At 61.6% G+C, this 27,029-nt stretch overlaps 1 protein-coding gene across 1 annotated transcript; it reads left to right on the forward strand.

The window, feature by feature from the left end:
- Positions 1 to 5,154: 5,154 nt before the first annotated feature.
- On the forward strand, positions 5,155 to 10,128 carry TENT5B (terminal nucleotidyltransferase 5B). The gene is made up of 2 exons (XM_054292192.1): positions 5,155 to 5,331; positions 9,074 to 10,128. The coding sequence occupies exons 1-2, from the start codon at positions 5,155 to 5,157 to the stop codon at positions 10,091 to 10,093; spliced, it is 1,197 nt and encodes a 398-aa protein (XP_054148167.1). The 3' UTR covers positions 10,094 to 10,128.
- The last annotated feature ends 16,901 nt before the right edge of the window (positions 10,129 to 27,029 follow it).

Genomic DNA, 27,029 nt, shown 5'->3' on the forward strand with positions numbered 1-27,029 from the left:
CACATGTAAAGAGATTCTTGGTTTTTATCATAAATATTCTAATAAATTAATGTTAATTTTTAGTGGGGGTTTTTCCAGCTGTTCGGGCTCCTGGCGCTGCCTCACGGTCCTGGCTGTCCCAGAGGAACAAGGTGGCTGTGACAAACACAGAGGCTCAGGAGGGGCTCCCAAATCCCTCCCTGGAGCTGCGTGCTGTGAGGGTGTGCAGGGGGGTCAGAGGGTCCTTCTCTGGTGGAAGAAGGACCAAAACGCCCCGGATCCCCCCAGCCTCAGCAGAGGCCCGGGGCCGGGGGTGTCGGGGGCAGCGCAGCCCCTCGCTCGGGGAATTGCGCTGGGAATTCGTTCCGCGGCTGCAAAGCCCCGGGCCGGAGCCGTGACTCAGCCCGCAGCTCACCTGCCCGGCACACCTGAGCGCCAGGGTCCCCGTGCCCGCGGGCACAGCGGCCTCACCCGCTGCAGGGCCGGCCCGAGGGGGCCCGGGCACGGGGAGGTGGCCGGGGACGTGCGACAGGCGGTGCCAGCTCAGTGGGCGCCACCCTGGCATCCCGAGCAGGGCCCGGGGTGGTTTGTCCGCTGCCCACCCTGGACACGGAGGAAGCAGCAGGAGCGCGGCAGCCCCGGGCGGTGCCCAGGTAACTCACCTGCCCACGTGCTGGGGAGCATCGCCTGCAGCCTGGTGGCAGTCATGCCTTTAGAGCGAGAGCTCCCCAAACCCAGGCATTTCCAGGATATTCTTGTTTCTGTCTCAAAGGGTGAGTAACTTTTTTAATGAGGGAGGACTAACGATCCCTCCGGGGCTGTGCTGTCACCACTGAGGCGCTGCCAAAGCACTCACGGTGCTGGGGCCGGGGGGTGGAGGGGCCCCAGCGTGTCCCCCTGGCCCCACGGTCCTGGCAGTGATCTGTGTGCCCCCCATGCCCCAGCGTGTCCCCCCAGTCCCCCATCCTGGCAGTGATGTCTTTTCCCTGTGTGCTTCCCCCGTGCCCCATATCCCCCTCTCCCTCCCAGAATGTGTTTGGGCCTTGCTGGTGGCACCAAGAACAGGGAGAAAAGGGACTCTGAGCAGGATGACCTTGTCCTTCCATGTGTGTTCCAAGGTGTTTATGCCCCTTCCACAGCCCCCATCCATGAGGGTTACAGATCTGCTGCCTCTGCCCCAGCCAGAAGGGCTTTCTCGTGCCTCAGTTTCCCTCTGTGGTCCAGCACGAAGCCTGGGGTGCAGGGACTGTCCCCATGGCCCCAGCAGAGCCCTGGAGGTGCCCATGAAGTCCCTGCCCGAGTGAAGCAGCTGCTGCAGGCTCAGCAGCCTCCAGAGCAGAGCTCCCGGCTGTCCCCAGAGGAGAGGGCACAGCCCTGGAGCTGCCACCGCCTGCAGGGCACTCGGTGTCACCCGGGGCCCCGAGCCCAAAGCGAAGGGAGCGGCTGCGCTCCCTGCCAGCCCCGATTGAGGCACCGGGATGGGTCATCCCCTGCCAGGGCTGGAGAGGCACAGGTCACGCCAAGAAAAACAGCACGTGGTGTCACCGGGAAGCCACCGAGCCTGGGGACACACGGGTCATGCTGCCAGGGACAGGAGTGTCCCCAGCCAGCGACACCCGGGGCAGATTCAGGCAGGGCACGTCAGCGCTGGGGTCACTGCTGTGTCCCCGTCCCCACAGCCCGGCGGGGCCGTGTCCCCCCCACTCCCCGGGCAGCGTTGTGCAGCAGCCAGGGCAGGTGACAGGTGCCATTCCCGAGCTCTGTGTCACCTGCACTAATGACACCCTGCACTCCCTTTCATCCCAGCGCCTGCCGGGTGGCCCCTCTCGGGCAGCATCACTCATCATCCCTTCCAGGAGGGGATGTGGCCGAGCCTGGGGGGCCAGGGCGGTGACACAGGGACGCCAGGCTGAGATCAGAGAGTGGCAGCACAGTGTCACCCCTCATGCCGTGCAGTGGGCGCTCGCAGTGCCCTGATCCAAAGCCAGCCTTGCTGTGGCCAGCACGGGGACGGTGCCCTGCCTCTCTGGAGAGCTGCAGCCACAGCAGCTGGTGGCGCTGCCCCAGGGCGGAGCGAGGAGCGGCGGTGGCACCTCGGGGACAGGCTGGCTGTGTGGCAGTGAGCGGGGCCGGACAGCAGCTCCAGCGCCTGGGAGGTGTCCAGGAGCCGTGTTTGCCCAGGGAGGACTTGGACAAGGCCACGGAGAGAACTCCACCTGCTAAACCCACAGGGACACGTGGGCACGGGCGTGCGCGTGGGGATGGCAGCGTGGACGTGGGGACAGTGACGAGAGCGGGGACAGCAGCAGCTGCGCTGGGCACAGTGCCTGTTTGGCCAGGGACGGTGGCTTTTGTGCAGCGGCATGGCTGGACTCTGCGTGGGGACAGTTTGTGCCCGCTTGGGGACACTGTGCCCGCGTGGGGCAGCCACGCACAGCGATGCCCACCTGGAGACACTTCATGCCCGCGTGGGGCAGCCACGCACAGCGGTGCCCGCACGGTGCCAGTTTGTGCCACAGCGGTGCCCGCACGGTGCCAGCTGCCGGGGCACGGGGCCGGTGCCGTGGGAGGGGGACACCGGCGCGCCCCCGCCCGCTGGCGGCTCCCGCGGGGCGGCTGCGTGACGCCGGTGGCTCCGGGAGCAGGGCTGGGTCCCTGTGCTTGCTCAGGGAGGTGGCACACGCCCTGCTAATGCCGAGTGGGTCGGAGCCGTCCCACGCGCGTCACGGAGCGCCCGAGGTCCCTTCCCCGCAGGCCGGAGAGGTTTTCACCCACTGCCCCAGTGCCGGCCGCTCCCCGCTCCTGAGCCCCGGTTCCCGCTGCCCGGGGCTGCCCCGAGGGGTCCCCAGCGCCCCGAGGGGCTCCCGTCAGGGTGGGGAGGGTCCCACTCTGCCCCCCGTGCCCCTTCCCGTGCCCGGAACCGGGGTGTCCCCGCTGCTCCCCACGCCGATCTCCGGGGATGGAGCGGGGTCCGGGTGCTGCGGACCCCAGACCCCCGAGGGACGGAGCAGCACCAGAGCCCCCCCAGCTCATCCCAGAGGGATCCGCAGCTCCTCTCCCTGCCCGGATCCCACAGCCGGGTCCCCCGGGCCCGTGGGATGCTCAGCCCCGCTCAGCCCTTCCTCCGGCTGCACCCCCGGTGCATGGAGCCATCCCCAAAGCCACTCGGCCCCTCTCAGCCTCCTGGGAAACCCTCCCCGATCCAGCCTTTTCACCAGCAACGTCAAAAGGGTTTTGCAACGAGAGGCAGCTGCCTGATTTTTAATCAAGTTCCTTGGAAAATCCGTTTCCAGCAGGGCTGCCCTTGTCCTGTGCCCCAGCTGGGAGCACCCAGGAGCGGCTTTTGATTCCTGCGGAGTCACAGGGGTGCAAAGCCAGGGAGCAAAACCCCACAGCAGGAGGAGCATCTCAGTGGGGACCCCCGGGAGCCCCTCTGGCTGTCAGCGCATCAGGGATGGGGCGATTCCAGGGGGAATCAGGGCTCCACTGCCCTTCCCTCCCTTCCTACCCCTCTGTGGATGCTCCTGAGCGCCCCGATTCCCCCAGCTCCCCTTTCTGCAGCCAGCTCCAGCTCCCAGCATCCAGCCCTGGGATGGGGCAGGTCTCCCGAGCCAGACTCGGCCTCCTGGGAGAGCTCTGCAGCGCCTGCCCTGAGGTGGAGAGTCCCAGGGTGGATGATCGGGGGTTTTCAGGGGAGTCCTTGCAATCAAACCCTGCGAGGTGTAAAACACAACCAGCCCTGGCTCAGGTCCTGCCGGGGCTCTGGGTTTCCAAGGAGGGGTCCCAGCTCCTGGGGGGCTCTGGGCTCCCGAGGAGGGTCCCAGCTGGAAGGAGGAGCCCGGGCAATGGGAGCGGCCGTGCAGGTCCGGAGCTGGAGTCGCTCTGTCCTTCCCGGGGCCGCGGGGCAGCGGCTCGGCAGGGAGGGAGGGCCCTGCTGCAAATGTCTGCGGGGTGAAACGCGGAGAAATGAGCGCTGCAGAGGGATGGGATTGTTGGGATGAAAGGAAACGGCCGGTCAGAGGCTGGGGACACCTCTGGCCCCAGGGGGAGGCGGTGGCTCCGCTGGGAGCTGGGCCACGCTCTGCGATCCAGGGGCTGGCTCTGAGCTCCTGCAGCTCCATCGCCTCAGGGTGGCACCCAGAGCTGGCACATGGGGCCCTTTTGGCCCGGGACAGGGGCCAGGGGGAGCTGGGCGTGCCAGGATGGGCACACTGAGCTGTGGAGTGACAGACCACGGGGTATCTGTGGGGTGCCAGACCGTGGGCATCACTCCAGGGGAATCAATGGGGCGCCAGCCGGCAGAGAGAGCATGGATGGGCACCAATGGAGCGTCAGATCACCGGGCATCTGTGGGGCACCAGAGTACAAATGCGGCATCACCGGGGCACCAGCTCATGGGGCACCAGGTCATGGGACATCAGGGGCATCAGCGAGGTACCAATAGGGTATCAGTGGGGTATCAGTGGGGGATCAGTGGGGTACCAAAGGGTACCAGGGCATATCAAAGGGCACCAATGGGGCACCAAAGGGAACCGACAGGACATCAGAGGGCACTGCTGTGGCACGAGGTGACTCAGTGGGACATCAAGGCCCTGGCTGGGGTCCCACAGGACACCCTAGGGCCACCCGGTGTCCCCCGGGTCTGTCCCTGTCCCCGTATCCCTGGGTCTGTCCCTGTCCCCCGGTGCCACCCGTGTCCCCCGGTGCTGTCGCTGTCACCCGTGTCCCCGGGCCCGCTCCGCCCCTCGCCCCGCCCCGCCCCTCGCCCCGCCCCCTTCCCCTCATCGCCGCTTCGATTGGCCCCGGTCCAGCCGCGCTCCTCCCCCTGGGCCCGCGCTCGGGCCGGGATTGGCGGGGGCGCGGGCCAATGGGGCGCGGCGCGGGTCCATAAAAGGCGCGGCTGGGCGCGGGCGGGCGCAGCGCTCGGCGGAGCCGGTGGCGGGCGGGGGGCGGCCGGGGCCGGTTCTGTGCGAGTCCCTGCGGGCACCGACCGCGCTCCCGCCGCGCCCCGCGCAGCCGCCCCTCGCCGGCGCCACTGGGGGGGTTGTTTCTTGTTTTGTTTTTTTTGCTTTCCTCCCCCCACTTTTAAATTTTCCTCCCGCTCCCCCCCGCACCGGCACTTCCGGCGGGTTTCCGGCGGTTTCCGGGCGAGCGGCTCCGGCGGCGGCGGGGGCGATGCTGGAGGCGGCGGCGGGGCCCGCTCCGGGCGGCGCGGAGCAGCGCGGGAGCCGCTTCAGCGTCCTGACGTGGGAGCAGGTGCAGCGGCTGGACCAGATCCTGGGCGAGGCCGTGCCCATCCACGGCCGCGGCAACTTCCCCACGCTGTCCGTGCGGCCGCGCACCATCGTGCAGGTGAGGGGCCGCGGGGCTGAGGGGCTGCGGGCCGGGGCCGGGCCCCGCTGGACTCTGCCCCGCTCCGGCGGGGGGCAGGCAGAAAATAAAAGTGCTGAGGCGGCGATTACCGGCCCGGCGGGCCCCGAGCCAGCCCGGCCGGGCACCGCGGCCTCCTCCCACGGCCCGTGCGGGGAGAGCGGAGCCGCTGCACGGCCCGGGCTGGAAGGGACCTTAAATTGATATCGGGGCATGGCCTGGGCTGAGGGACCGCGGGGAGCCCGGCACGGCTCTGCACGGCACAGCCCGGGGAGCCCGGCACGGCTCTGCACGGGACACCCAGAAATCCCAAAGCGGTGTCCCAATGCTGGGTGCCCCAAAGCAGTGTCCCACTGCTGCTCGGCTCCTGCCAGGCCTGGAATTCTGGAAAAGCGCCTCAGCCATGGGCAGGGACACCTTCCACCAGAGCAACTTGCTCTGAGTCCTGTCAGCCTGGCCTGGCTGCTCCAGGGGGAGTTATAAGCTTTGGGGGGGCTGGCCCCCGTCATCCCGGGGGTCCCGGTGGGGCTGGCCCCTGCAGCACCCACAGCAGGAGTGCCTAAAGCTGGCAGGACCCTCCTGAGCAGCTCACCCATCCCTGCAGCTGCTGCAGCTTCTGCCATAGATCCTGCTTAGCTTCCTCCCCTCTTACCTTCTTCCTATTCTTCTTTAGTTAATTTATTGCCCTTAAAAACAGTGAAATGTGTGTGGCCAGGGCAAAAGTGGTTTTTTTTGGAGCTGCTTCCACGAAATGGCTTCGTGCTGGTGGACATGTTGGGCTCGTGCTGGAAGAGTAACATTAATTCAAAGGCCGGATCAAATGTCCGTGTCCTTTGATTTCTGGGCACCCCTGGCTGAATTCTCCAGAGCCTGCCCGAGACTTCTGCTTGTTCATGAGCTCCTCTTAGTTTAACCATCAAGTAATAACTGTGTTTAATATTAAACTAACAATGTAGTTCGAATGAGCTGATGCATATTCATATTTGGGAGGCGACTTCATTCCTCAGTAATGACTCATCAAATGTAAAATCGGGCATGTTGGCTTCTAATTAAAAAGCCTATTCACGGCGCTAAGACCCAACCGGCTTTCACAATAACAATAACCGGGATTTTGGAGCCTCGGCTGCTTGAGAAGGAGTCAGAGTTGAGCCTGGGAGACGGAAGGTGACATTTGAAAGGCCGGTGTGGGATTCCTCGAGTTGCTGCCGGGGCAGCAGCGGCGCTGGGCTTGGCTGCCTTGGGTGGAACGGCAGATGGTGAGAGCTGCAGGCAGGAGGAGGCTGCCCTGGCCCTGCAGCAGCTCGTGGGGCTGCCCAAAGGATGCTGCCAGCAGCAGCCTCCAGCACGGGATAGCTGAGGGCTGTAATTGTGCCCGGCCGTGCTGGCAGAGCCTGTGTTTAGGGCTGACTAAGCTGAACAAGTAACCCAAAAGGCAGTTATTTATCCTGTTGTTGTTGTCCGGGGAGCTGCGAGGCGCAGGTCAGGACGCAGCAGGATTTGCTCCTGCCTGGCTGTCACGGTCAATTATCCCGACCGCACGGAAGGTGAGCTGCTGTTTTGGGAAGCAGGTCAGCAGCTGCCTAACCCTGCAAATATCCAGCCCTCTGGGGGAACGTGCAGCCCTGAACCCACTGCCTGCAGCCAGGGGGGATGAGCTCCAGCTGAGGGCTGGGGGCTGGGAGCTCCCAGGGAATGGCAGAGTGCTCTGCTCCCTGCTGCCCAGCAGGCTGGAGATTTCTGGGATGGTTTGGGATGACACTGACTGGAGCAATTGGGTCTTTTCCCTGTTTTCTGAATATATCTCACACAGACAGCCTGGGGAACTTGAGTAAGCTTGGAGCCTGTGGGCCTGGAACACTGCAGGTCCTGAGCCGTGCCCATAAAGGGGTTAAGCAAATGTTCTTTGGGGTCAGGAAATTAATCTGGAACGAGATCTTCTCCGAGCACCGGGCCCAGCTCTGCCTCTAAGACTTTGTGACCTATATCTTGTGTCTGTGAGCCTGGGAGCAGGCTCTGAGTGCACGAGCAGTGCTGGAGCTGTGCCCCGGGTGAGTGACTGCAGCTGGCAGCAGGGCAGGCCAGCAGCTCCCCTGGGTGATGTCTGCTCCCTTTGGGGCGGCAGCCCTGCGTGTCCTCTAGGAGCAGATCCGTCCTTTCAGGCTGGAAAACAGCTTCACTCCCTGGCTGGGCAGGTGTGGCCTGGCTGCCAGGGGAGCAGCCCCTGGTTCACTGTGCCTGGCATGTGACTGTCACCACGGGCTGGGCTGCCCTTCCAGCCCAGCAGGGATGGCTCCTGTCAGGAGAGGGGGGAAGCACCACCAGGGAGCTGCTTCCTGAGCCCTGACGGCCTCCCAGGTGTGCAGATACCGGGAATTTGTTCTGGGGTGTTTTTGGGAAGGCAGCAGAACTTGCTGTGGGCCTTGGCACGGTCACAGAGGGTCTGGGATGTGATGAGGGTTCCCTGCTGCAGTCCCTGACCTTTTGTGTGTTCTTCCTTCCAAACAAAACCCATGGAGGGGCAGCTTTACTGCTGCTGGGACCAGATCTGCAACGCTTCTGGTCTCCCCCAGAACTGCTCAGGCCCAGGGCGGCCAAGAGGGTTTGGCCCTTGTGATGCAGCTTGGAATTGAGATTCACGTTTTGGGCAGCCAAAATGCAGAGTTTGTAGGGCCTCTCAAACTAGGGCAGGCTCCCAGGGCCCAGTCAGACTGGCTCTTGATGATCCAATTTGTCCATTTGTGTCCCAAGCTTCGGCTCTTTCAAGCCATGGCCTTGCCCTGGGCTGGCTGGTTGGGACTCCCAGGAAAATGGGAAATGGCTGGAGGGGAACACGAAAGCAGGATGAGACGTGGGGAGAGCTTCTGCTGGAAGGTGCAAACCTAATCTTCCTGGGATCTTTGAGATGAGTTAAACTCAAATTATAAGCTGGTGTCCAGATAGTTTATTTTATGGTCTTGGGGGTTATTTTAGCCTCCTGCTTGTTAAGTAATCAGGCAGGTGATTCAGCTTCCCAGTAAATGAACAAAGCTTTGGAGGGGCTGCTGGGTGTGCCAGGACTGAGCAGGCAGCATTAAAATCACCGGAGTAACACCCGTAAGATGAAAGCTGCCTCTTGTGCTTGATAGCACGCCAAGCTCAGCACGAAGCTCTGACACACTGGAAATTGTTAGGATACACTTACTAGTTGGGACATGAACTTGCATACGCCTGGCTGGGGCTTTTGAGCTGCTCTGGCATCTTGATTTGCCTTTAATGAATCCTGACAGGCCGAGGGGATGGCTAAAAGGAGTGAGCCACCCTGATTAAATCCACAGGGACTGCTGCAGACTGTGCTGCCACCTCCTCTTTGGGGTCACTTTGGGGTCGGCTGCTCTTGACTTGGTCACTGCAGCGGGGAGGGGACGTAGAGGGCAGAGACCACCCCAAAAAATGGGGTCAGGAAGGCCCTCCAGGCCAGAGTGGGGAAGGCAGGGAGAGCAGACCCTGCCCTGGAAGCCGAGCAGCTGATCATGTGCAGTGAGATCTCTAATGCCAGGGAATAAGTGAAGGAGAGCCACCCCAGCTGCTGGCAGGACTCGGGATGCTTTCCAGAGTGACCCATTTCCGATGGATTAGCTTTTTATTTCGCTGTCCTGCGCTGGAGTGACCTGTGTGAGCGCGGGGAGCGCTCCTGCTGCCCCCAGGCCGCTCCCTCCCGCTCTCACTGGCTCTGTCTCTGCCCCAGGTTGTCCGGAGCCGCCTGGAGAAGAAGGGAATCCCGGTGCACAACGTCAGGCTGAACGGCTCGGCCGCCAGCCATGTCCTGCACCAGGACAGCGGCCTGGGCTACAAGGACCTGGACCTCATCTTCGGCGTGGATCTGAAGAACGAGGACGTTTTCCAGCTGGTGAAAGATGTGGTCATGGACTGCCTGCTGGACTTCCTCCCCGAAGGAGTCAACAAGGACAAGATCACGCCTGTGACCCTGAAGGAGGCCTACGTGCAGAAGCTGGTGAAAGTGTGCAACGAGACCGACCGCTGGAGCCTCATCTCGCTCTCCAACAACAGCGGCAAGAACGTGGAGCTCAAGTTCGTGGACTCGCTGCGCCGCCAGTTCGAGTTCAGCGTGGACTCCTTCCAGATCATCCTGGACTCGCTGCTGCTCTTCGGGGAGTGCTCGGAGAACCCCATGGCCGAGAACTTCCACCCCACGGTGACCGGGGAGAGCATGTACGGGGACTTCGAGGAGGCCATGGAGCACCTGCGGCACCGCGTCATCGCCACGCGCAACCCCGAGGAGATCCGCGGCGGGGGGCTCCTCAAGTACTGCAACCTCCTCGTCAGGGGCTTCAAGCCCAAGTCCGAGGTGGACATGAAGGCCCTGCAGAGGTACATGTGCTCCAGGTTCTTCATAGACTTCTCTGACATCGGCGAGCAGCTGCGGAAGCTGGAGTGCTACCTGCAGAGCCACTTCGTGGGCATGGAGAGCAACAGATATGACTATTTGATGACCCTGCACAGGGTGGTCAACGAGAGCACGGTCTGCCTCATGGGACACGAGAGGAGGCAGACCCTGAACCTCATTGCCATGCTGGCCGTGAGGGTCCTGGCTGAGCAGAACATCATCCCCACGGTCACAAACGTTACCTGCTTCTACCAGCCGGCCCCTTATGTCAGCGAAATAAACTTCAACTACTACGTGACCCACGTGCAGCCCTTCCTGCCTTGCAATCAGTCCTACCCCACGTGGCTGCCCTGTAACTGAGCCGGGACAAACCCCAGGGTCTGTGCTCCAAGGTATTTCCGTGCCTTGGGGGGTTGGGAGGGTGGGCAGGGGGGAGCAAACGGAGCCTACCGACCTTCCCAGAACTGCAACAAAAGGAAACTTCCTGGACTCTTGCTCGAGTGTCTCGTTCCTGGGATTGTTGGGACGAGCCTTGTCTGCTGTACACTGTGATGGGAAGTGCAGTGTTATGGGAATGACTCCTTATGGAATTGTGGAGGCAGCGGGGTGGGTGGGGTGTGTGAGGGGAGACTGTAGAATTACGCTAAGGTAGAGCTGCACTGCCCTGAAACGGATCTGAATTGTGGTTTGTTTTTTTTAGTGCAGGAGTTGTTCTGGGTGTGCAAACTTGTGGTTTCTGCCGAGAGAAGCCAGGGTGGCTAATTCCTTTGAAGGACCAAAGAATCCTGTTTAAGTGCCTGTAACAATATAAACACAACTGTACTGTAAACTTTATTATTTTCTGCGGGGGCTGATGGCCCAGAGCTCGAGTGGGGAATGTCTGAGGAGGAAAACGTTTCTGTCGTGGGTGGGAGGGGTCGCAAGATCATTTCTTATCCTGGCTGAGGCCAGAGCAGGTTCTGTGTGGCTCAGGGGTTTGGGCATGACTTGCTCTCTGTCCAGGACCAGCTGGAGCCAAGAGCTGCCAAAGTGGGGCTGCCCAACCCGGGGGGTTGGAAATGCCTGAAACTGGGAGCACTGGCAAGGGGGGAGTGCATGGTGAAAATGCTGTGCGGGGCTTGCTGGAAAAAAGGCAGCAGGGACCTACACTTGGATTTCTTCAAGCTCCCAAGTCTGCAGTGCCAAAATGTAGTGAGGCAGATGATCTGTCCAGGAGCCTGCCCCAGGCTGCCAAACCTAATCCTGTTTTTTCTAGGGGAATTTGAAATGCTGCTCTTCCAATTTTTTTTTTTTTTTTGACATGCAGTGTGATTTTAATGCACAAAGCCACAGGCCAGCTGGGCCATGGGGAAGGTGAGGCTTGTCCTTTGAAGCACAAAGCGTCCAGGTCACTGGTCAGTCATTTCCAGCTGTCGCTGTGTCCTCCAGGGAGGTGGACAGACCTCTTCACGCTGGAGATCATCCCTTGGGCAGGTCCCATCTCCAAAGCAGCCCATTCCCAGCTCTGTGATTCCCTGATAGCATTTGAAATTCATTCTCTAGCTAGAAATGGAGCCTGGGGGCAGAAGGAGGGGTGAGGTTAGTTGGCCTTAGGGAAACAATGTCTTGTGAGCAGGCCCTGTGCTGTTTGCAGGGTCTGGCGCTCTCAGTCCCGTGTGGCTCTGAAGCTGTCGAGTGTCCGGAGCCCGGAGGATTTTCGGGAGGTGCCGGGGCTGCCGAGCCCCAGAGTCTCAGGTTTCAGGGGCGGGCAGCCGGCGTTCCCCAGGGAGCTGCTCGGGAACAGCGCCGGGCTTCCCGCTGCTGACCTATCCGGTACCTTTACTAACTCGTGTTTTTTGGGGTTTATTTTTGTTTTTGTGACAAAACTGTAATAGCCGGGCAGATTGAAATAAAGACTAGATCCTTGGAATGTGTACAGCCAGATTGGTACCTTTTTTGGGGTGGGGGTTCGCGGATGGGGAGTCAGGGGGTGGGGGTGGCGCTTGGCATCGCTGGAGCCCAGCTCTGCTCCCTGCCCCGGGGCTGGGCAGTGGCGCTGACCCCGTGCGGGTTTTGGTGCCCCCTGAGCTCAGCCCAGCCCTCGTGGCGGCCCCCAGCTCCCAGAGCCCCATCCCGTGCTGGGAGCTTGGCGTTTCCCATGCAGGGTCACGCTGGTCTGGGGCTGCGTGTGGGAGCCTGACTGTGCCGCTCCTGTGGCTTTGAGGAAGGTGAGATTTTTTCCTTGCGTTTGAAATGGAGCATAGATGCCATGTAGCGTGTTTTTTACAGGCTGCTCCTGCCCACAGACACACTAAACTGAGATTCCCTCCTTCCCTTTGAGGTGTCCGAACAGATCCCCTACAGCCAACAGCTCGATAGGGCGACCTACCATTGAGATTGCACTTTGGATTTATGGAGTGTGTGTGGTGGGACTCTTGTGAGTGGCTTGAACCTGAATTTTTCTAGACCTTGCAGTGATACTGTGCTGCCTCTTGTGAGGGGGCAATTGGAAGATTCCAGTAGCTTGAATGGCACTTGATTTCTTTTTTTTTTTTGTTGTTTTGTTTGTTTTAAATGTCTTTTTTTTCCTACACCTGTATCACTTGTCATGCGATGGGCTTGACATAGACTCACTAGATTCTTTAGAATCTGTTACGAATAAATACAGTGTATTCTAATTCATTGGATTATTTTTATTTGCTTGTCCATCCGGGTGGTGTGATGAGGAGATGCCCCAACCCTGTTCCCACCAAAAACCAGGCTCAGAACCAGCTGGGAACCTGGAAAGGGGCAGGCTGAGCTTCTGGAATGGATCTGCCCGAGTCCAGAGCAGCTCTGAGCCCGGGGAGTGCTGTGGCTGTGTCAGCTGGGGGAGGTTTCTGTTTTAAACTCTGTTCTTTGGAGTCGTGCATTTTGCCTTTCCCTGCTGCTGCACAGGGAGGGTGGCACCAGAACCCTCCCTGCTGCTGAGAGCAGCAAGAGGTGCCCGGAGCCCTTGGGCTTGGTTCTGACCCACCTGCAGGGTGGTTCCTCCTGGGGCAGGGAGGGCTGTGTCCCAGGAGAAGCCGTGTGCTGGGGAGGGCTGTGTCCCAGGAGAGGCTGTGTGCTGCGGGTGACAGGGCTGGCAGCTGGGTGCAGCTCCTCCAGCCCTGGCTGCCCTCCAGCCCAAGATGAGGTTTCACTTCCCCCTGTCAAGCTCCGGGCAGTTCTGGTTCCACTGCAACAATGGAGCTGACGATGTGCCAGTCCCTCTCTGGGACAGACTTGCTGGCTCTGCAGCTCCAAATCTTCACAGTCCTGGGCCAAAGCTTCCCTCTGACGGCAGGGCTGGCACTGCCCTGTCCCTGCTTGGGCTGGCACTGCCACAGCCCCTGTCCCTGCTTGGGCAGGCTCTGCCTTTTTCAGGGCTCATTTCTTTCAGACCTGCTGGGTTTAGAGATGTTTCCCTCTTTCTGGCCCAAGCCCAGCATGATCTCCTGCCTTTTCCAAGTGTCTCTCACCTATGGAAGCAGCTCTGAGGTATCTGAGTCCCTCAGCTGTCTCCTGTGTGGGTGCTGCTCCTGCTGTGGGTGTGTGGTGAATGAGCTGCCTCTGGATTTGTGACCCTGAGCAGAGCAGCAAAAGCCCTGACAGAGTTGGCTGGGCATTGTTGGGTGGATCAGAGCATACAAAGGGATGTTGGTGGAAAGTACTCGTTGTGATCAGAAAGGAGCTATCAATGTTTACAGCCCAGATTCCCATCCCTCTTTTGTTAATTGTCAAATAAAAAAAAAAACCCTACATATTTTCTCACAGCCTGTAGTCTGTCATTATTTTCCCCTTTGAGCAGAGGGGTGATGGGTCAGTCAGGCCGTGCCTGAGGCTGTGCTGGGTGCAATCCAGGCCCAGGTGCTGCTGCAGTGCTCCCCTCAGCCTGGCTCTGAGCTCAGGGCCGTGAATGCAGCCCCGAGGTTCAGCCCGTGGCCGGGGCAGTGCCCAGCTCTGTGACCAGGGCTGGTGGCACGGTGCCCACAGCCCCTCTGCTGCAGGAGCATCCAAACCACCCAGCCCTGCAGAGCTCCCGGGGCTGCCTGCGGCTGCTGCAGCTGCAGCTTTTTCTCCTGGCAGGACACCTGGCCGTGCTCCAAGCTCACTGAAACGGCAGGAATTTGTCCTGACTGCAGCATGCAAGAAGCATCTTGCTGCAGCCCCGCTGCCTCCAGCCTGGCTCCGTGCCCGGGCGGCACCAGCTCCGTGCAGGCGCTCGCTAGGCCCGGCTCGGCGCTTCCGTTCCATTCTATCTCCGTGCAGCTTTTCCCTCGCAGCGTGCCAGCGCTTCTCCCTGGCTGCCCTCCTCCTCCTCCTCGTCCCGGCTGCGAAGGCTGCTCCTGGGCTGCAGCGGAGGAGAGAACGGCCTGTCTGTGTGCCTCCCCTGCCATTTATAGCCGCGCTCGGGGCTCGGCGCCCGCTGCCCAGCACGGGACAAACGCTCCATTGATGTGTCCCTTCCCCGGGAGCTGCCGGGCCGGGCTGGGCTGCCCGGGGCTGGCACAGCCCCAGTGCCTGTCCCATAGCCCTCTGTCTGCCCTAGGATGGCACAGCCCCCTGCCTGTCTGCCCAGGATGGCACAGCCCCAATGCCTGTCCCTGGGCTGGCACAGCCTCCTGCCTGTCCCACAGCTCCCTGCTTGCCCCAGGATGGCAAAGGGCAGGCTGAAGGTGAGGATTCTGCTCTGTCCCTCACTCTGATCCCATCTCCCAGCCCTGCTGCCGGACCAGCTCAGCCTTTTCTGCTCCACGGAGGGTTTGAGCTCCTGCTGGAGCTGTGGAATACCCTGGTTTGGAATGGAGCCACGCAGAGCATCAAGGACAGCCCCAAGTGTGCTTCTGAGGGTTTCCAAACCCTTCCTGACCTCTGGCAGACTCGTGCTGTGACCACTTCCCTGGGGAGCCTGTTCCGTGCCCAGCACCCCTGGGTGTAGAACCTGTTGTGTGCACAGGCAGAGGAACCTGTAAAAAGCTTTTTTTTCCCCCTCTGTGCATGGAGTATTTGTTCTGTTCAGCTCTGAACACAGGCCAGCAGCTCGGTGATTTCCCTGACAACCACCTTCTCTCACCTCTTGGATCCGGCCTGGAGCGAGCAGCCCGGGCATTGCCACCCCTCCCGAGCCGCCCCAGGAGCAGATCAGCTCCTGCCGAGGCTGCTGCCTGCTCCGCGGCATTCCAGCCTGCCCCAGGCTCCCGGATCCTGCTCTTGGCCGCTGCCGCTCTCCGGGAATGACCCACACGTGCCCGAGCTGTGCTCGCTCACCGGGGCGGATCCCGCGCCCGGACACGCATTCCAGCCCTGACAAATTTGATTGAAATCCTCCGCCGGCATCCCGAGGTGCTCAGGGGGATGACTGACAGCCAGGACAGAGGCGTTTCCTGAGGAGAGGAGGAAGAGAAATCAATTGCCTTGTCACCGCAGCCCGGAGGTGTTGCACAAGGGAGAGGCCAAGGACGGGGTGCCCTTGCTCCCCTGCACCCCAAACCCTGCCCGTCCCACCGGGGGCATCAGTGGGATGCCAGGAGGATGCCAGGAGGAGGCCAGGGGGAGATAGGGCCATTCCCGGGAGGGATGAGGCTGGGGGAACAGTGACATTCTCGGGATGGATGAGGGCTGGAGGAACAGTGACATTCCTGGGATGGATGGATGGATGAGGGATGGAGAAACAGTGACATTGTAGGGAGGGATGAGGGCTGGAGGAACAGTGACATTCCTGGGTTGGATGGATGGATGAGGGCTGGAGGAACAGTGACATTGTAGGGAGGGATGAGGGCTGGAGGGCGGGACGGCGGCTCCGGAGCGGGCAGAGGCTGGAGCGGCGCCCGCGGAGGCGCAGGGCGGTGTGAGATGTGTTATCTCTCCCCGTGCAGGTGAGAACTCGCATTTTCTGCCAGCGCAGAGCTCGCATTTTCACTGCCAGCACTGAGCTCACCTTTTCACTGCCAGCAGCTCGCTCCTCTCCCCTTGCCGGGCCGTTCCCACCTCCCTCCGCACAGAATGGGGACAGAACACAGCCCCGGCTGCCCGGGGTGGTTGATCCTTGCCCTGGCCACCACCACGGCGTGTTTACCCTCCTTATCTGGCCGCTATCGAAGCCCGGGCCCGGCCGGAGCAGTGTCACCGTGCCTTCAAAGGGGAAGGCAGCGCTGCGGGGCTGTTTGCGTGCCCTATATTTGTGCCTTGTAATCCAGGGAGGGGCTGGAGGGACGGACACCCCTGCAGCCCTCCTCCCTTCCCCCCGTGCCGGCGTGGCTGGAACAGCTGATTACCGTGAGCATCCCTCTAGTAATGTGCAATTAGAGGAGGCTTGGGCTGAAATCCCGGCTAAATCCGCGTGTCCGTGCCGTGACTCACCCAGGAGCGCTCCCCTGACGATCCCGGGTGCATTCCTCAGGGACTGGACACGATGCTTGGCGTGCCACTCACCGTCACCCTTCCCGATGGCACCGGCGGAACGGGTCCGGCCGGTTCCTGCCCTGCTCCTCCTTCCTCCCGCAGCCCCGGCCGGCTCCATGGCCAGCCCGAGCCCCCGGGCTGGGACCCCCTTGCAGAGGGGTTTGCAGGCAAGGCTTGGGCTGGGATCCCCTTCCAGAGGGGTTTGCAGCCAGGGCCCAGCAGGATCCCCCTTGCAGAGGGGTTTGCAGCCAGGATCCGGCTGGGATCCCCTTCCAGAGGGGTTTGATGCCAGGGCCCACAGGCCCCAGTACCTCACCAGTCCCTCCAAAGGTGCTGCTCTGCCCGGGGGTGTTCAGCTGAGATCAGAGTCTAAAACCCCGAACCGTGGATGGGGGAAGGCAGGGCAGACCCAGCCCTTGCCCGGGGTGACAGGGAGGGCTGGGGAGCGTGTGTCACCTTCTGCCAGCGGGAGATGCTGCCAGCCCCAGCAGCTGCGGGCTTTGGGAACGCGCCCTTCCAGGGAACAGGGGAGCCTCGGAGCCAGCCTGCTCCTCTGGGCAGGGCGCTGCTGGTGCTGCTGCTCCGTGACGTGAGGAGGGCACGGTGTGAGTAAGAGCATCCTCGGCAGGGCCCGCGTCAGAGCTGAGCTCAGCCGGGAGGGGCCGGGCCCGCCGCCCCCAGAACGCCCAGGGAGCTGGGGATGGTGGCGCTGCTAATGGCGCTAATTGCCGCTGGTTACTGAGCCCATGATTTGCATTATCCAGGCGGGCTGGGTTACCCCATGGGCCCGAGGCCATCCCGGGTGTGCAGAGAGGGACCAGGGGTGGCACGGGCAGGGCTGGGGTGCAGGGACAGCAGCCCTGGGCAGGCGGGCCTGGGGCTCCTGGTGGGTGAAAGCTCAGCAGGGCCTCACCACCCTCACACGGAGGAATTTATTCTAAAATCCCATCTAAACCTACTCTGTTTAAAGCCATTCCCCTTTCTGCCACTTGTCTTCTTTGGCTGCAAAGCTCTCAGCAGCTCTTCTTGAGCGGAAATACAGCTTCATCTTGGCTGAAATTCTGGTGAAAAGTGGGGATTTGGGTTAAAATCCTGGGCTGGAAGCAGAGCAGGTGATGGGAGCTCAGGGGGCTGAGATTCTGGGAGCTCACAGTGCAGCTGAGCTTTACGTTTAGGATGTTTCCAGGCTGGTGAGCAGATCTGTGGCTCAGCCCTTGAGTCCCGGTCACAGGAAAGATTTAACAGCTCTCAGGAGGAGGGTGGTGGGGAGAGCACATCCCCGTGATCCCCGTGGGAGGGTGAGCAGAGCTCTCTGGGGCTCCCCACGGCACGGAGCGTCCCAGCAGCAGAAAAACACCAGGACCTGATCCAAAACCCTCCCTGGGAGCTTTTCCATCTGCTGCCCGGGCTGTAGATCAAACCCGGGCTGACCCGCGGGGCCGACACGGCGAGAATGGGCTTTGGGGTTTATTTGATGTCCCTGGGGCTGGCAAAGGACGTTCCCTGGCCTCCCTTTGTTCCGGCTCGGGCAGTGTAGCGCGGAGCCCCGGCAGGGGCTGGGCTGCCCCGGCCTCTCCTCCTCCTCCCCTGGCAGCCGCTGGATTTTGGTGCTCGCAGCGACTTCCAGGGAGCCTCAGGAGTGGGCAGGTGGTCAGGGGGGAGCCGTTCTCCGGGCTTTCCAGAGGAGGAGAATGCCAGCATCTCCCCGGGGACAGGGAGCAGAGGGGGAGCGGGATGGAGGAGGCTCCCACAAGGCTCCCTCAAGGCTCCGTGCGTCCCACACCGGGCAGGGGCAGGGAGCTGGGGAAAGCAGCTTGTCCAAGGAGGATGGAGGAGGATCCCACACGGCTCCGTGTGTCCCACACCGGGCAGGGATGCCAGGGAGGAGCTGGGAGCGCCGGGATGAGTTTGCCCCATAGGAGAGGGAATGCTGCGGGAGGAGGGTGCAGCTGTGTGGGATTTGGCCGCGGCCTCCCCTCCAGGCAGCCGCTTCCCCCCTCGCACGGGGTTATCGGAGCTCCCGGCCGGCAGCGATAGCACAAGGACACACGGCCGGCTCCTGGGGACACGGGGACCTCGGGGACAGCCTGCGGGCTTTGCCTATCGCAGGGAAAGAGCCGAAAACAGGCAGGGAAAACAACCCGGGCTCCGCGTGGGAGCCCCGCTGGCATCAGCAGAACTTTCCATGGAAAGCCGTGGCACTCGGGGACAAAGCCTCGCCTCGGGGACGCGCGGAGGGGACGCGCCTTGTGCCCGCATCCTCTGCGGCTCCGTGGTCACCCAGGGGACCGAAGTGTATCGATGGCTGGGATTGTGGTGCTCCCCGCGGGAATAACGGGGTTTTTATGGGATGGGGAAGGGGCGGTGTCCCAGAGCCCCCCGGGGCAGCCGCGCTCCCGGAGCCGCCCCCGCCGCCCCCCGGTCCCTCCGGTAGCCCCGGGCAGGAATGTTTCCCGCTGCCGAGCGAAAGTGGAGGCAGGAATTGCTGGAATAGCGACCGGCTGAGTAACAGCGCTAACTTTATTCTCCAAACAAAGGGCAGTGTCCCTGCAGTCCATGCGGGGGCCACTGCCCCGAATTCCTGTCCCGGAGCCCCCCCCGGGCCCGGCCCCGTCTGCTGCTCCAGAAGCGCATTTCCAGGGGCGAGGAGAGGCCGAAACACAGCTCGGAAAGGCGGGGATTCCCCTCCGAGGCTTCCAAGCAGGGCTTCTCCCTCCGCAGGTGCATCCCCAGCGCGTCTCCCAGGATTTGGGGGGCTGCGAGTTTGGTGTGGGCACCGGAGAGCTCCACGGCCGGGGATGGGGGCTGCCCTCCCGTCTGGTTTCTCAATGGGGATTTCTCCGATTTCTCCGATGGGGAGAAATCCTCATTTCTCCAATGGGGATCCCGGGGAAGGGATCCCGGTCAGAGCCCAGGGCTGGGCAGAAGCTCCTGCTCCGAGCAGGGATCCTGCCCCCAATGCACCCCCGGTCAGGGATCCTGCCCCGATGCAGCCCAGGGCTGGCTGTCCCTGCCGTCCCCGGGGATTGCTCGGAGCAGGACCGGCCCGGCCTCAGCCTTGGTGCCAGCGCCGGCCTTGGCTGCGGGGCTCGGGGCACGGCAGCGCTTCCCAAAACAAATATTTGTGCAGCGCAACAACACGTGGGAAAGAGCAGGAGGATTTGCTTTCCCCGGCTCCAGGGGAGGTTCCCAGGAGCTGGACTGGCCGTGGGGGTTCAGCTGTGCCTGTGCTGTGCTCCGTCACTGAGCTGAGCTGCTCGGGGTTGGAGGCCCTTTGTGCCCCGTGGGTTTGCACAAAATGGGTTTGAATTTGCCACCCAGAAGGGAAATGTCTCTTGGATGGACTCAGGAAACCCCTCTGGACATAGGGAGGGGGTGTTGAGGCAGAGCTGGGCGCGCACCGTGCCCTGCCCTCTGTGCTGAAGAATCTCAAAGACCCCAAATGTCCCCCAAATGCTCCTGTGTGTGCCGCTGGGCAGGGCTGTGCCCTGGCAGCCCGAGGTGTCAGAAGCTCCTGAGCTCCCCAGCCGCTGCCCCTGCCCTGCAGAGGGACCCGAGCCTGGAGCACCGAGGCCAGAGCTCGCTGGAACTGAGGCACAGAAAGCCCGGGGTGAGGCCACGGCCCATCTCTTATATTGAATTTCATATATTCATTGTAAATTGGGGCTGCCCCTCCTGGGGTGCCCCTCCCAGGGACCCCTGGATGTCAGGGGGCTCCGGGCTGTCCCCAGGCTGGTGCCGGGTCCCCAGCACGTTGTTCTCCCCGTGCCTGCCGGGCTGAGCCAGGGCTTCCCCAGGGCTCTCCATAACGGGAGCGGCTCCCGGCCCCGCTCCCTCCTGCTCCTCTCCATAAGAGGCGAGGCGGGAGCGCCAGAGGAGCCCGGGCCTGGCTCTGCTCCCTGGATTCCTTTCCTGCCCGTCACCGACCGATTTAGTGCCCGGCGTCAGCGCGGGGGGCGCGGGGCTGGCACGGCCCGGCCCGGCACGGCTCGGGGGCACCGCCGGGACCCCCGGGTGGCACTCCCGGTGCCCGGGGGGTGGTGGGCACGGGGCTGTTGTTGTTGTTTTGCCCGGGGTGGTGGGCACGGGGCTGTTGCTGTTTTGCCGGGGATGTTGGTGGGCACGGGGCTGTTGTTGTTTTGCCCGGGGTGGTGGGCACGGGGCTGTTGTTCCGGGGGTCCTGGTGTCCCCCTGCACACCCAGGGAAGGATCAGCACCACACTGGGACATGTGGAAACCCGGAGCTGTCTCTGGAAGGGAACCCCAAACCCCCAAAGCTGCCCTTTCTGAGGATTCTGCTGCTGCAGTTTTTAAGAAATCCTCACCTACAGCCCAGCACAAGGAGCCCAGGGATCTCTGGATCCTCCCGAGGGAAGGGCTGCAGCAATAATTGGTGCTTTTGGCAATTAATCTCGTTAAAGCTCTTAATGAACCGTGATCAGGTTACAGGGCTCCCGTCATGTCAGAGCGCTGGGGATTAGCAGGGGCAGGGAAGGAAGCAGCAGGGGAGGGGCGTCCCTGGGATCAGCTCTGGCATCCCTGCTGCAGGCCTGGGAGCTGGGCTTCGCACCTCCCTATTCCATTTCACACATTGAATTTTATATATTTACTATAAGTCACAGTATCAAGGCTGCGGGGGGACCCGTCCCACGTCCCCGCCATGAGATGGGACAGCGAGCCGGGCCAAGCCGCCCAGCAGCACCTTGCCCTTTGCTGCACACGTCATGCAGCTATTCTGGGGACCGCTCCTCACGGCTCTGCCCTCCCCAGGCACTGCCAGCCCCGCGTTTGGCTGCTGCGGGCGCAGGGAAGCCCTGGTGCTGAGGGCAAGGGGCAGCTGCAGGCCCGGGGATCGCTCGGGGAGGAGCAGGAGGAAGGGACACAGGGCTGGGGACACGGTGCTGGGGACACGGTGCTGGGGACACGGTGCTGGCTCCTGCCCGGGCTGGGGACACGGAGCACCCGCAAGGAGCAGCTGTGGTGATCCTGGGCAGCCAGGAGTGCAATCAGAGAGGCTGCTCCATGCTGGGGCACTGGGGCTGGTCAGGCAGCCCTGGATGCTGAACCCTGGAGAATCCTGGCCGGGACTGCCCTGGCCGTGCCCAGCTCCAGCCCGGCCTTGCTGGAGGGAGAAAAGCCTGAATAACCCACACGTGGCAGCATTAATTACCCTGCTTAATTAATTACCCCATTTCCCTTAAAGGATTCCTTTACAAAAGGATGAACAAATCTCCAAACGCCTGCAGAAGGGGTGTGAGGAGGGGCTGAGCCTGACTGAGACATTTTCTGCTGTTCCTCACCCCCAAGCAGAGGGGCTGTGGGGGGACACCAGGGGCAGCTGTGCCAGGGTGGGCACCACTCCCGACGCTCACCCAGGCCATGGAGGGCACGGGGCAGCCAAGCTGGGGCTGGGGCACCCACCAGGCTCACACAGACCCCGTGGCACAGCTCTGCATGCTGCTCCAGCCCTGCCCAGCTCAATATCCTGCTCCAGCCCTGCCCAGCCCTGCAGCCCCCTGAGCCATCCTGCTGCCAGCCCAGGGGCACAGCACCACCCAGACCCTGCCACCCATGCCCAGGGACCCCCAGGATCCACGGGGGGCTGCCCTGGCCAGAACCAGGCAGGATCTGAGCAAGGGGAGCCATGGGCTGGGCCAGTATGGGCACAGGGACTGGGCAGGAATTGGGCACATTAACCTGCAGGGCAAAACAACCCGATTGCTGAGCTTTAACGAGATCAGTGACTTAAGGAGCTTTAGTGGGGAAGAGAGAAGTGGACCAAGAGGAGCTTAACACAGTGAGGAGAGCACGGGGCATCCAGGTGCCATGGGAATGCCTTCCCAGGCCTGGGAGCTGCCCGGAGCCACAGCAAGGCCCCTGGAGCTGGGACAGGGGTGATGAGGTGGTGAGGACAAGGTGCCCACCCTCAGGCCCTGGGCAGTGTCCCCAACCTGGCAGGCCTAGGGGACAGACTGAAAATAAAGGGTTTATGGGCACTGACAATAAAGGGTATATGGGCACTGAAAATAAAGGGTATATGGGCACTGAAAATAAAGGATTTCTGAACACTGAAAATAAAGGGTTTATGGGCACTGAAAATAAAGGGTTTATGGGCACTGACAATAAAGGGTGTATGGGCACTGAAAATAAAGGGTTTATGGGCACTGAAAATAAAGGGTTTATGGACACTGAAAATAAAGGATTTCTGGGCATTTCTCAGCACACCTGACCAGGGATGAAGCACAGGGCTGCTGGCCCCAGGGGTGAGGGAGCAGGAAGATGGAAATGACCCGCACCAGGCTCTGGGGAGCCCAGGCTCAGGGCTGGAAGGGGGGATCAGAGGCCAGGGGGGCGATTCCCAAAACCCTCTGGGGCTGTTTGGGGCTGGGATCGCCGCTGAGAGGAGGAGGGGCTGGAGAGGAACCAGCGGCACCGGGACCAGCGGGACCAGCAGGACCGGGACCAGCGGGACCAGCGGCACCGGGACCAGCGGGACCAGCAGGACCGGGACCAGCGGGACCAGCGGCACCGGGACCAGCGGGACCAGCAGGACCGGGACCAGCGGGACCAGCGGCACCGGGACCAGCGGGACCAGCAGGACCGGGACCAGCGGGACCAGCGGCACCGGGACCAGCGGCACCGGCAGCGCCGGGGCTGCTCCGGCGGCTCCCGCAGCGCCCTCTCGTGGCCGCAGCGGGGGCGGCCTCGGCTCCTGACACTGCCCCCCGTCCCTTGTCCCTGTCCCTGTCCCTTGTCCCCATCGCTCTGGCACCGTCCCTGTCCGACCCTCTCCATCACCCTCGCCCCGTCCCTTTACAGCCCTTCATCACTTTTGCACCACGCCTGTCCCTTGTCCATCACCCTTCGCTGTCCCTGTCCCCTCTCCATCACCCTTGTGCCATCTCTATCCCTCTTCTGTCACCCCTCCAATGTCCCTGTCCCCTCTCCATCGCCCTCCCACTCTCTGTGTCATCCCCTCCATCACTCTCACCCTCTCCCTCACCCTCCCACGTTCCCTGCCCTGCCCCTCTGTCCCACCATTTCAGCCCCGGGCAGTTTCTGTCCCTGCCCGTGGGTGCCTGTGCCCATCTCGCCCCACACCAACTCTCTCCATCAGGCCCAGCCCAGAGGAATTATCAGCGGGAAGGGGGAGAAGCCAGGCTTAGGCATTAACACGCCACATTAATTTCATTTTTCCCAGAAAGTCTGTAACAGGGTAATCCCATAAAGCCAACAAGTGTGGGTGCTGTTACGTAAGGGTGCTGCAGGAGGGCAGGGGGTTACGTAAATCCCCCTGCTCCCCAGCCTGGGGCTGCCCTGGAGCCACGGAGGGACCTGCCAGGACCTGCTCCTGTCCTTGTGCCTGGTGCTGGAGCTGCTCTGTGTTTGTTTGCTGTTTCCAGTGCCTGGAAAATGGAGATGGATGCGCCCCTGCCTTTCCCCACCCTTTGGACTCCTGGGCCTGGCATTCCCTGGGGCACACAGGCATCCTCATTCCAGCCCCTTGCAGGGCTCTCCTTGCCCTCCCACCAACCCTCCTGTGCTCACAGCCTGCATCAGCCTCCCCGTCCTGGAGGAAAATGGGAATCAATGTGAGAATTGTAATGGATGTCATGTTCCAGCTGAAGATACTCCAGGAATACAGAGTGGGATGGGACTGTATCCTTGCTGAGACTGAAGGGTGGGGAGCAACCAGCACACACAGGGATTTTTTAATGATTTTGGCCTCTCTCCTTTAATGGAGTTGATTTATTATGCATTTAAGGTCTTTCCCTGCATTTCCTCTAAGTCGGTTCCACTCTAATCAGGTCAAAAGCTGATTTGCAAATAATCACCACAGAAAGGGAAAAAAAAATCAAGGGATTTGAGGCCAAGCTGTGCATTCCATACTATTAATTGAAAGCCAGGAGAGATAATGTGTCTCTTCTCCTGGCTGAGACCCCTAAGCTGCTCTCAGCAGCAAACTCTGCTCTGGGCTCTGGAATCACCTTCCAGCTGGGATTACACACAGGAAAATCTCCCTGGCCCTGGGGAGGGAAAGGGCAGGAGCTGGGGAGCACCAGAGGTGTCAGAGCGTTCACAGCCCTGCGCTGGGCAGCACAAACCCAGGAGCAGCTCAAAGCCTGGGATTAGAGGGGAAAGGCAGAGCTCAGCGTGGGGCTGCAAAGGCAGGATGGGAGCTTGGGTGTTTCCCTGCTCTCTCTTTTCTGCAGGTACTGATGTGCAAGCTGTGCCTTGTTTGTCACCCAAGTTTGCCTTGTTTGTCCTCTTATGTGAGTTTTTCAGAACAGACCATGTCTGTAGGCATATATATATATATATTTATATTTATATTTATATATAGCAGTGATGTCCTGCTGCAGAAATTCTGAACGTATTCTTCCCCATCTCCCCACACACTCAGAGGAGGGAAGAGGCTGATAATCAGAGAAATCCACTCTGGTATTAATTACATGCCATTACCAGGGCTTATTTGCTAATCCTCATTCTAATCACCCTCCCGGTTATATTTCAACCAGCACTCGAGGACACCGCACGTCATGAATAAAATATATATCAAAGTTTATTCCAGAGCACGGGCAGCACGGTGCGGGCAGCACAGCCGGGGTTACACAACAGACCTGCTGTCACACCAGCGGAGGGAGGGCGGCACATTCGGGCGTCAGAGAAACCCCCACCCCAGACCCGGGGGTTTTGGGTTTTTAATTTAAATAAATAAATAAATAATTTAATTGATTAATAGCAGGGCGTCAGTGAAATCCTCCCCACCCCAGCCCAGACCCGGGGGCTGGGTTCTAAATTTAAATAAATAAATAAATAAATAAATAATTTAATTAATTAATAGCAGAGCGTCAGTGAAATCCCCCCACCCCAGCCCAAACCCGAGGTTTGGTTTTTTAATGTAAATAAATAAATAAATAAATAAATATACATATATATATAGCAGGAGGACAGTGAAATCCCCCCCAGCCCAAACCCGGAGTTTTGGTATTTTAAATTTAAATAAATAAATAAATGAATAAGTAGCAGGGGGTTAGTGAACTCTCCCCCCCCCCAACCCCAGCCCAAACCCGGGGTTTTGGTATTTTAAATTTAAATAAATAAATAGCGGAGGGACTCAGTTTTTCCGGGGGATCCATGCAGCTGCCGGGAGCGCCATGCGGAGCTCGGAGCGGCGGAGCGGGCGCTGCTGGCTCGGCCACCGGGAGCGGCGGGCACGGAGCGGGAGCGGGGCCGGCCGAGCCTCTGCCATGCCCGGCGGGACCGGGCCGATCCATCCGGGCCCGGCGGGACCGGGCCGATCCATCCGGGCCCGGCGCCCGTCCTGAGGCCGGCTCGGGGCTGGGGGACAGCGGCACCAGGGCCCTGCACAGCGTTCAGTGCGGAGGGAGATCCTTCATCCCGGGGGCATCCTGCATCCCGGACAGACATGCTTCAGCCCGGAGAGAAGTCCTTTCATCCCGGAGGGAGATGCTTCATTCCGAACAGAGATCCTTCATCCCGGGGGATCCTTCAACCCGGACGGGGATGCTTCGTTCTGGAGAGAGGTCCTTCATCCCGCACAGGGAACCTTCATCTCAGAGAGAGGTCCTTCATCCCGGACAGAGATCCTTCATCTCGCGGGGATCATTCATCCCGGAGAGAAGTCCTTCATCTCGGGGGGATGCTTCATCCTGGGGAAGATCCTTCATCCCGGACGAGGATCCTTCATCCCAGAGACAGGTCCTTCATCTCGGAGAGGGGTCCTTCATCCATACAGGGACCCTTCACCCCGAGCCCATCTCCGCCTCCCCGTGCCTTCCTGCCAGCCCGCAGCCGCCGCCTCTGCTCCAGGTGACATTGGGTGTCCCCAAGGACGCTGCTGGAAGCCCCGGGAGCTTTCGGTGTCCCCGCGTGGTTGGGTCGGTCACGGAGCAGTCCCAGACTCCGCTCGCTGGGGTGAACGGTGCCGGTGGAGCCCGAGCCCCGCTCCCGTCCCGCTCTGTCCCGCCCGGGGTGCTGCAGGTGCGACAGCCCCGAGCCCGCTCCGCTCTCGCCGAGCCTTGCTTGTGTGAGTCACAGTGCCAGCAGCGTCCCCAGGGCCGGGGTCCCCTCCCGGGGGCTCAGGCGGGGAAGGGGCCCTGCCCCAGAACCTGCTGCCTTCAGGGGGACACGGCCCCAGACCGGGCTGGGGGCGCTGGCAGCAGATTCCTCTGTAAACACTCCCAAACCTGGCACGATCCTCCAGGGACACCAGACTCTGAGGGGTCTCCCAGTCCCAGGGAGGTTCCCAGATCCTGCTGGGACCCCCAATCTCATTGTGTCCCCCCAGTCTGCCAGTTCACCTGGACCCTGACCCTGCAGGGTCCTTCGAGCACCACAGCCCTCAGGGATGCTCTCCCCACCAAACCCTCAGGGCACCCCAAGGTGCCCAGGCCCTGCTGGGTCCCCTGGAGTGCCCCAATACCACAGGGTCCCCTTTGGAACCCCAAATACCCCAAAGTCTCCCCCCATCAGACCCCTCGGGCCACTGCCGGGGTCCCCAGACCCTGCTGGGCACCCCCACCCCACAGAGTCCCCAGGACCCTGCAGGATCTCCCTGGCACCCTCAAGGATGCTTTAGCCCTTCCAGCCCCCTGGGTCCCATCCCAGTGGACCCCTCAGACCTCTCCCACCCTGCAGGATCCCTCTGGGACCCCCAAACCCATTGGGTTCCAGCCCATCGAATTCCCCAGACCCTGCTGGGTTGCCCCACACCAGGTGGGTCCCCCAGATCCAGCAGGGTCCCCGAGGCCCCTCACACTCACCAAGGTGCCCCCGACCCCAGGAGTCCCAAACCCACCAGACTCCCCAGGACTCCCTGAAGGACCCCAGGCCCTGCTGGACCCCCCCACAGCCCTGGCTCCCACAGCTC

The sequence above is a fragment of the Melozone crissalis genome, unplaced genomic scaffold (assembly GCF_028551555.1).
Source record: "Melozone crissalis strain CALT ecotype California unplaced genomic scaffold, PUWL_Pcris_2 ptg000108l_1, whole genome shotgun sequence".
Classification (NCBI taxonomy): domain Eukaryota; kingdom Metazoa; phylum Chordata; class Aves; order Passeriformes; family Passerellidae; genus Melozone; species Melozone crissalis.

Excerpts from the sequence above, each read along its gene's own strand:
- TENT5B (XM_054292192.1), top strand. The coding sequence starts at position 5,155 with ATGCTGGAGGCGGCGGCGGGGCCCGCTCCGGGCGGCGCGGAGCAGCGC. Across the intron at positions 5,332-9,073 it reads GGCCGCGCACCATCGTGCAG|GTTGTCCGGAGCCGCCTGGA; the intron begins GTGAGGGGCCGC and ends TCTCTGCCCCAG.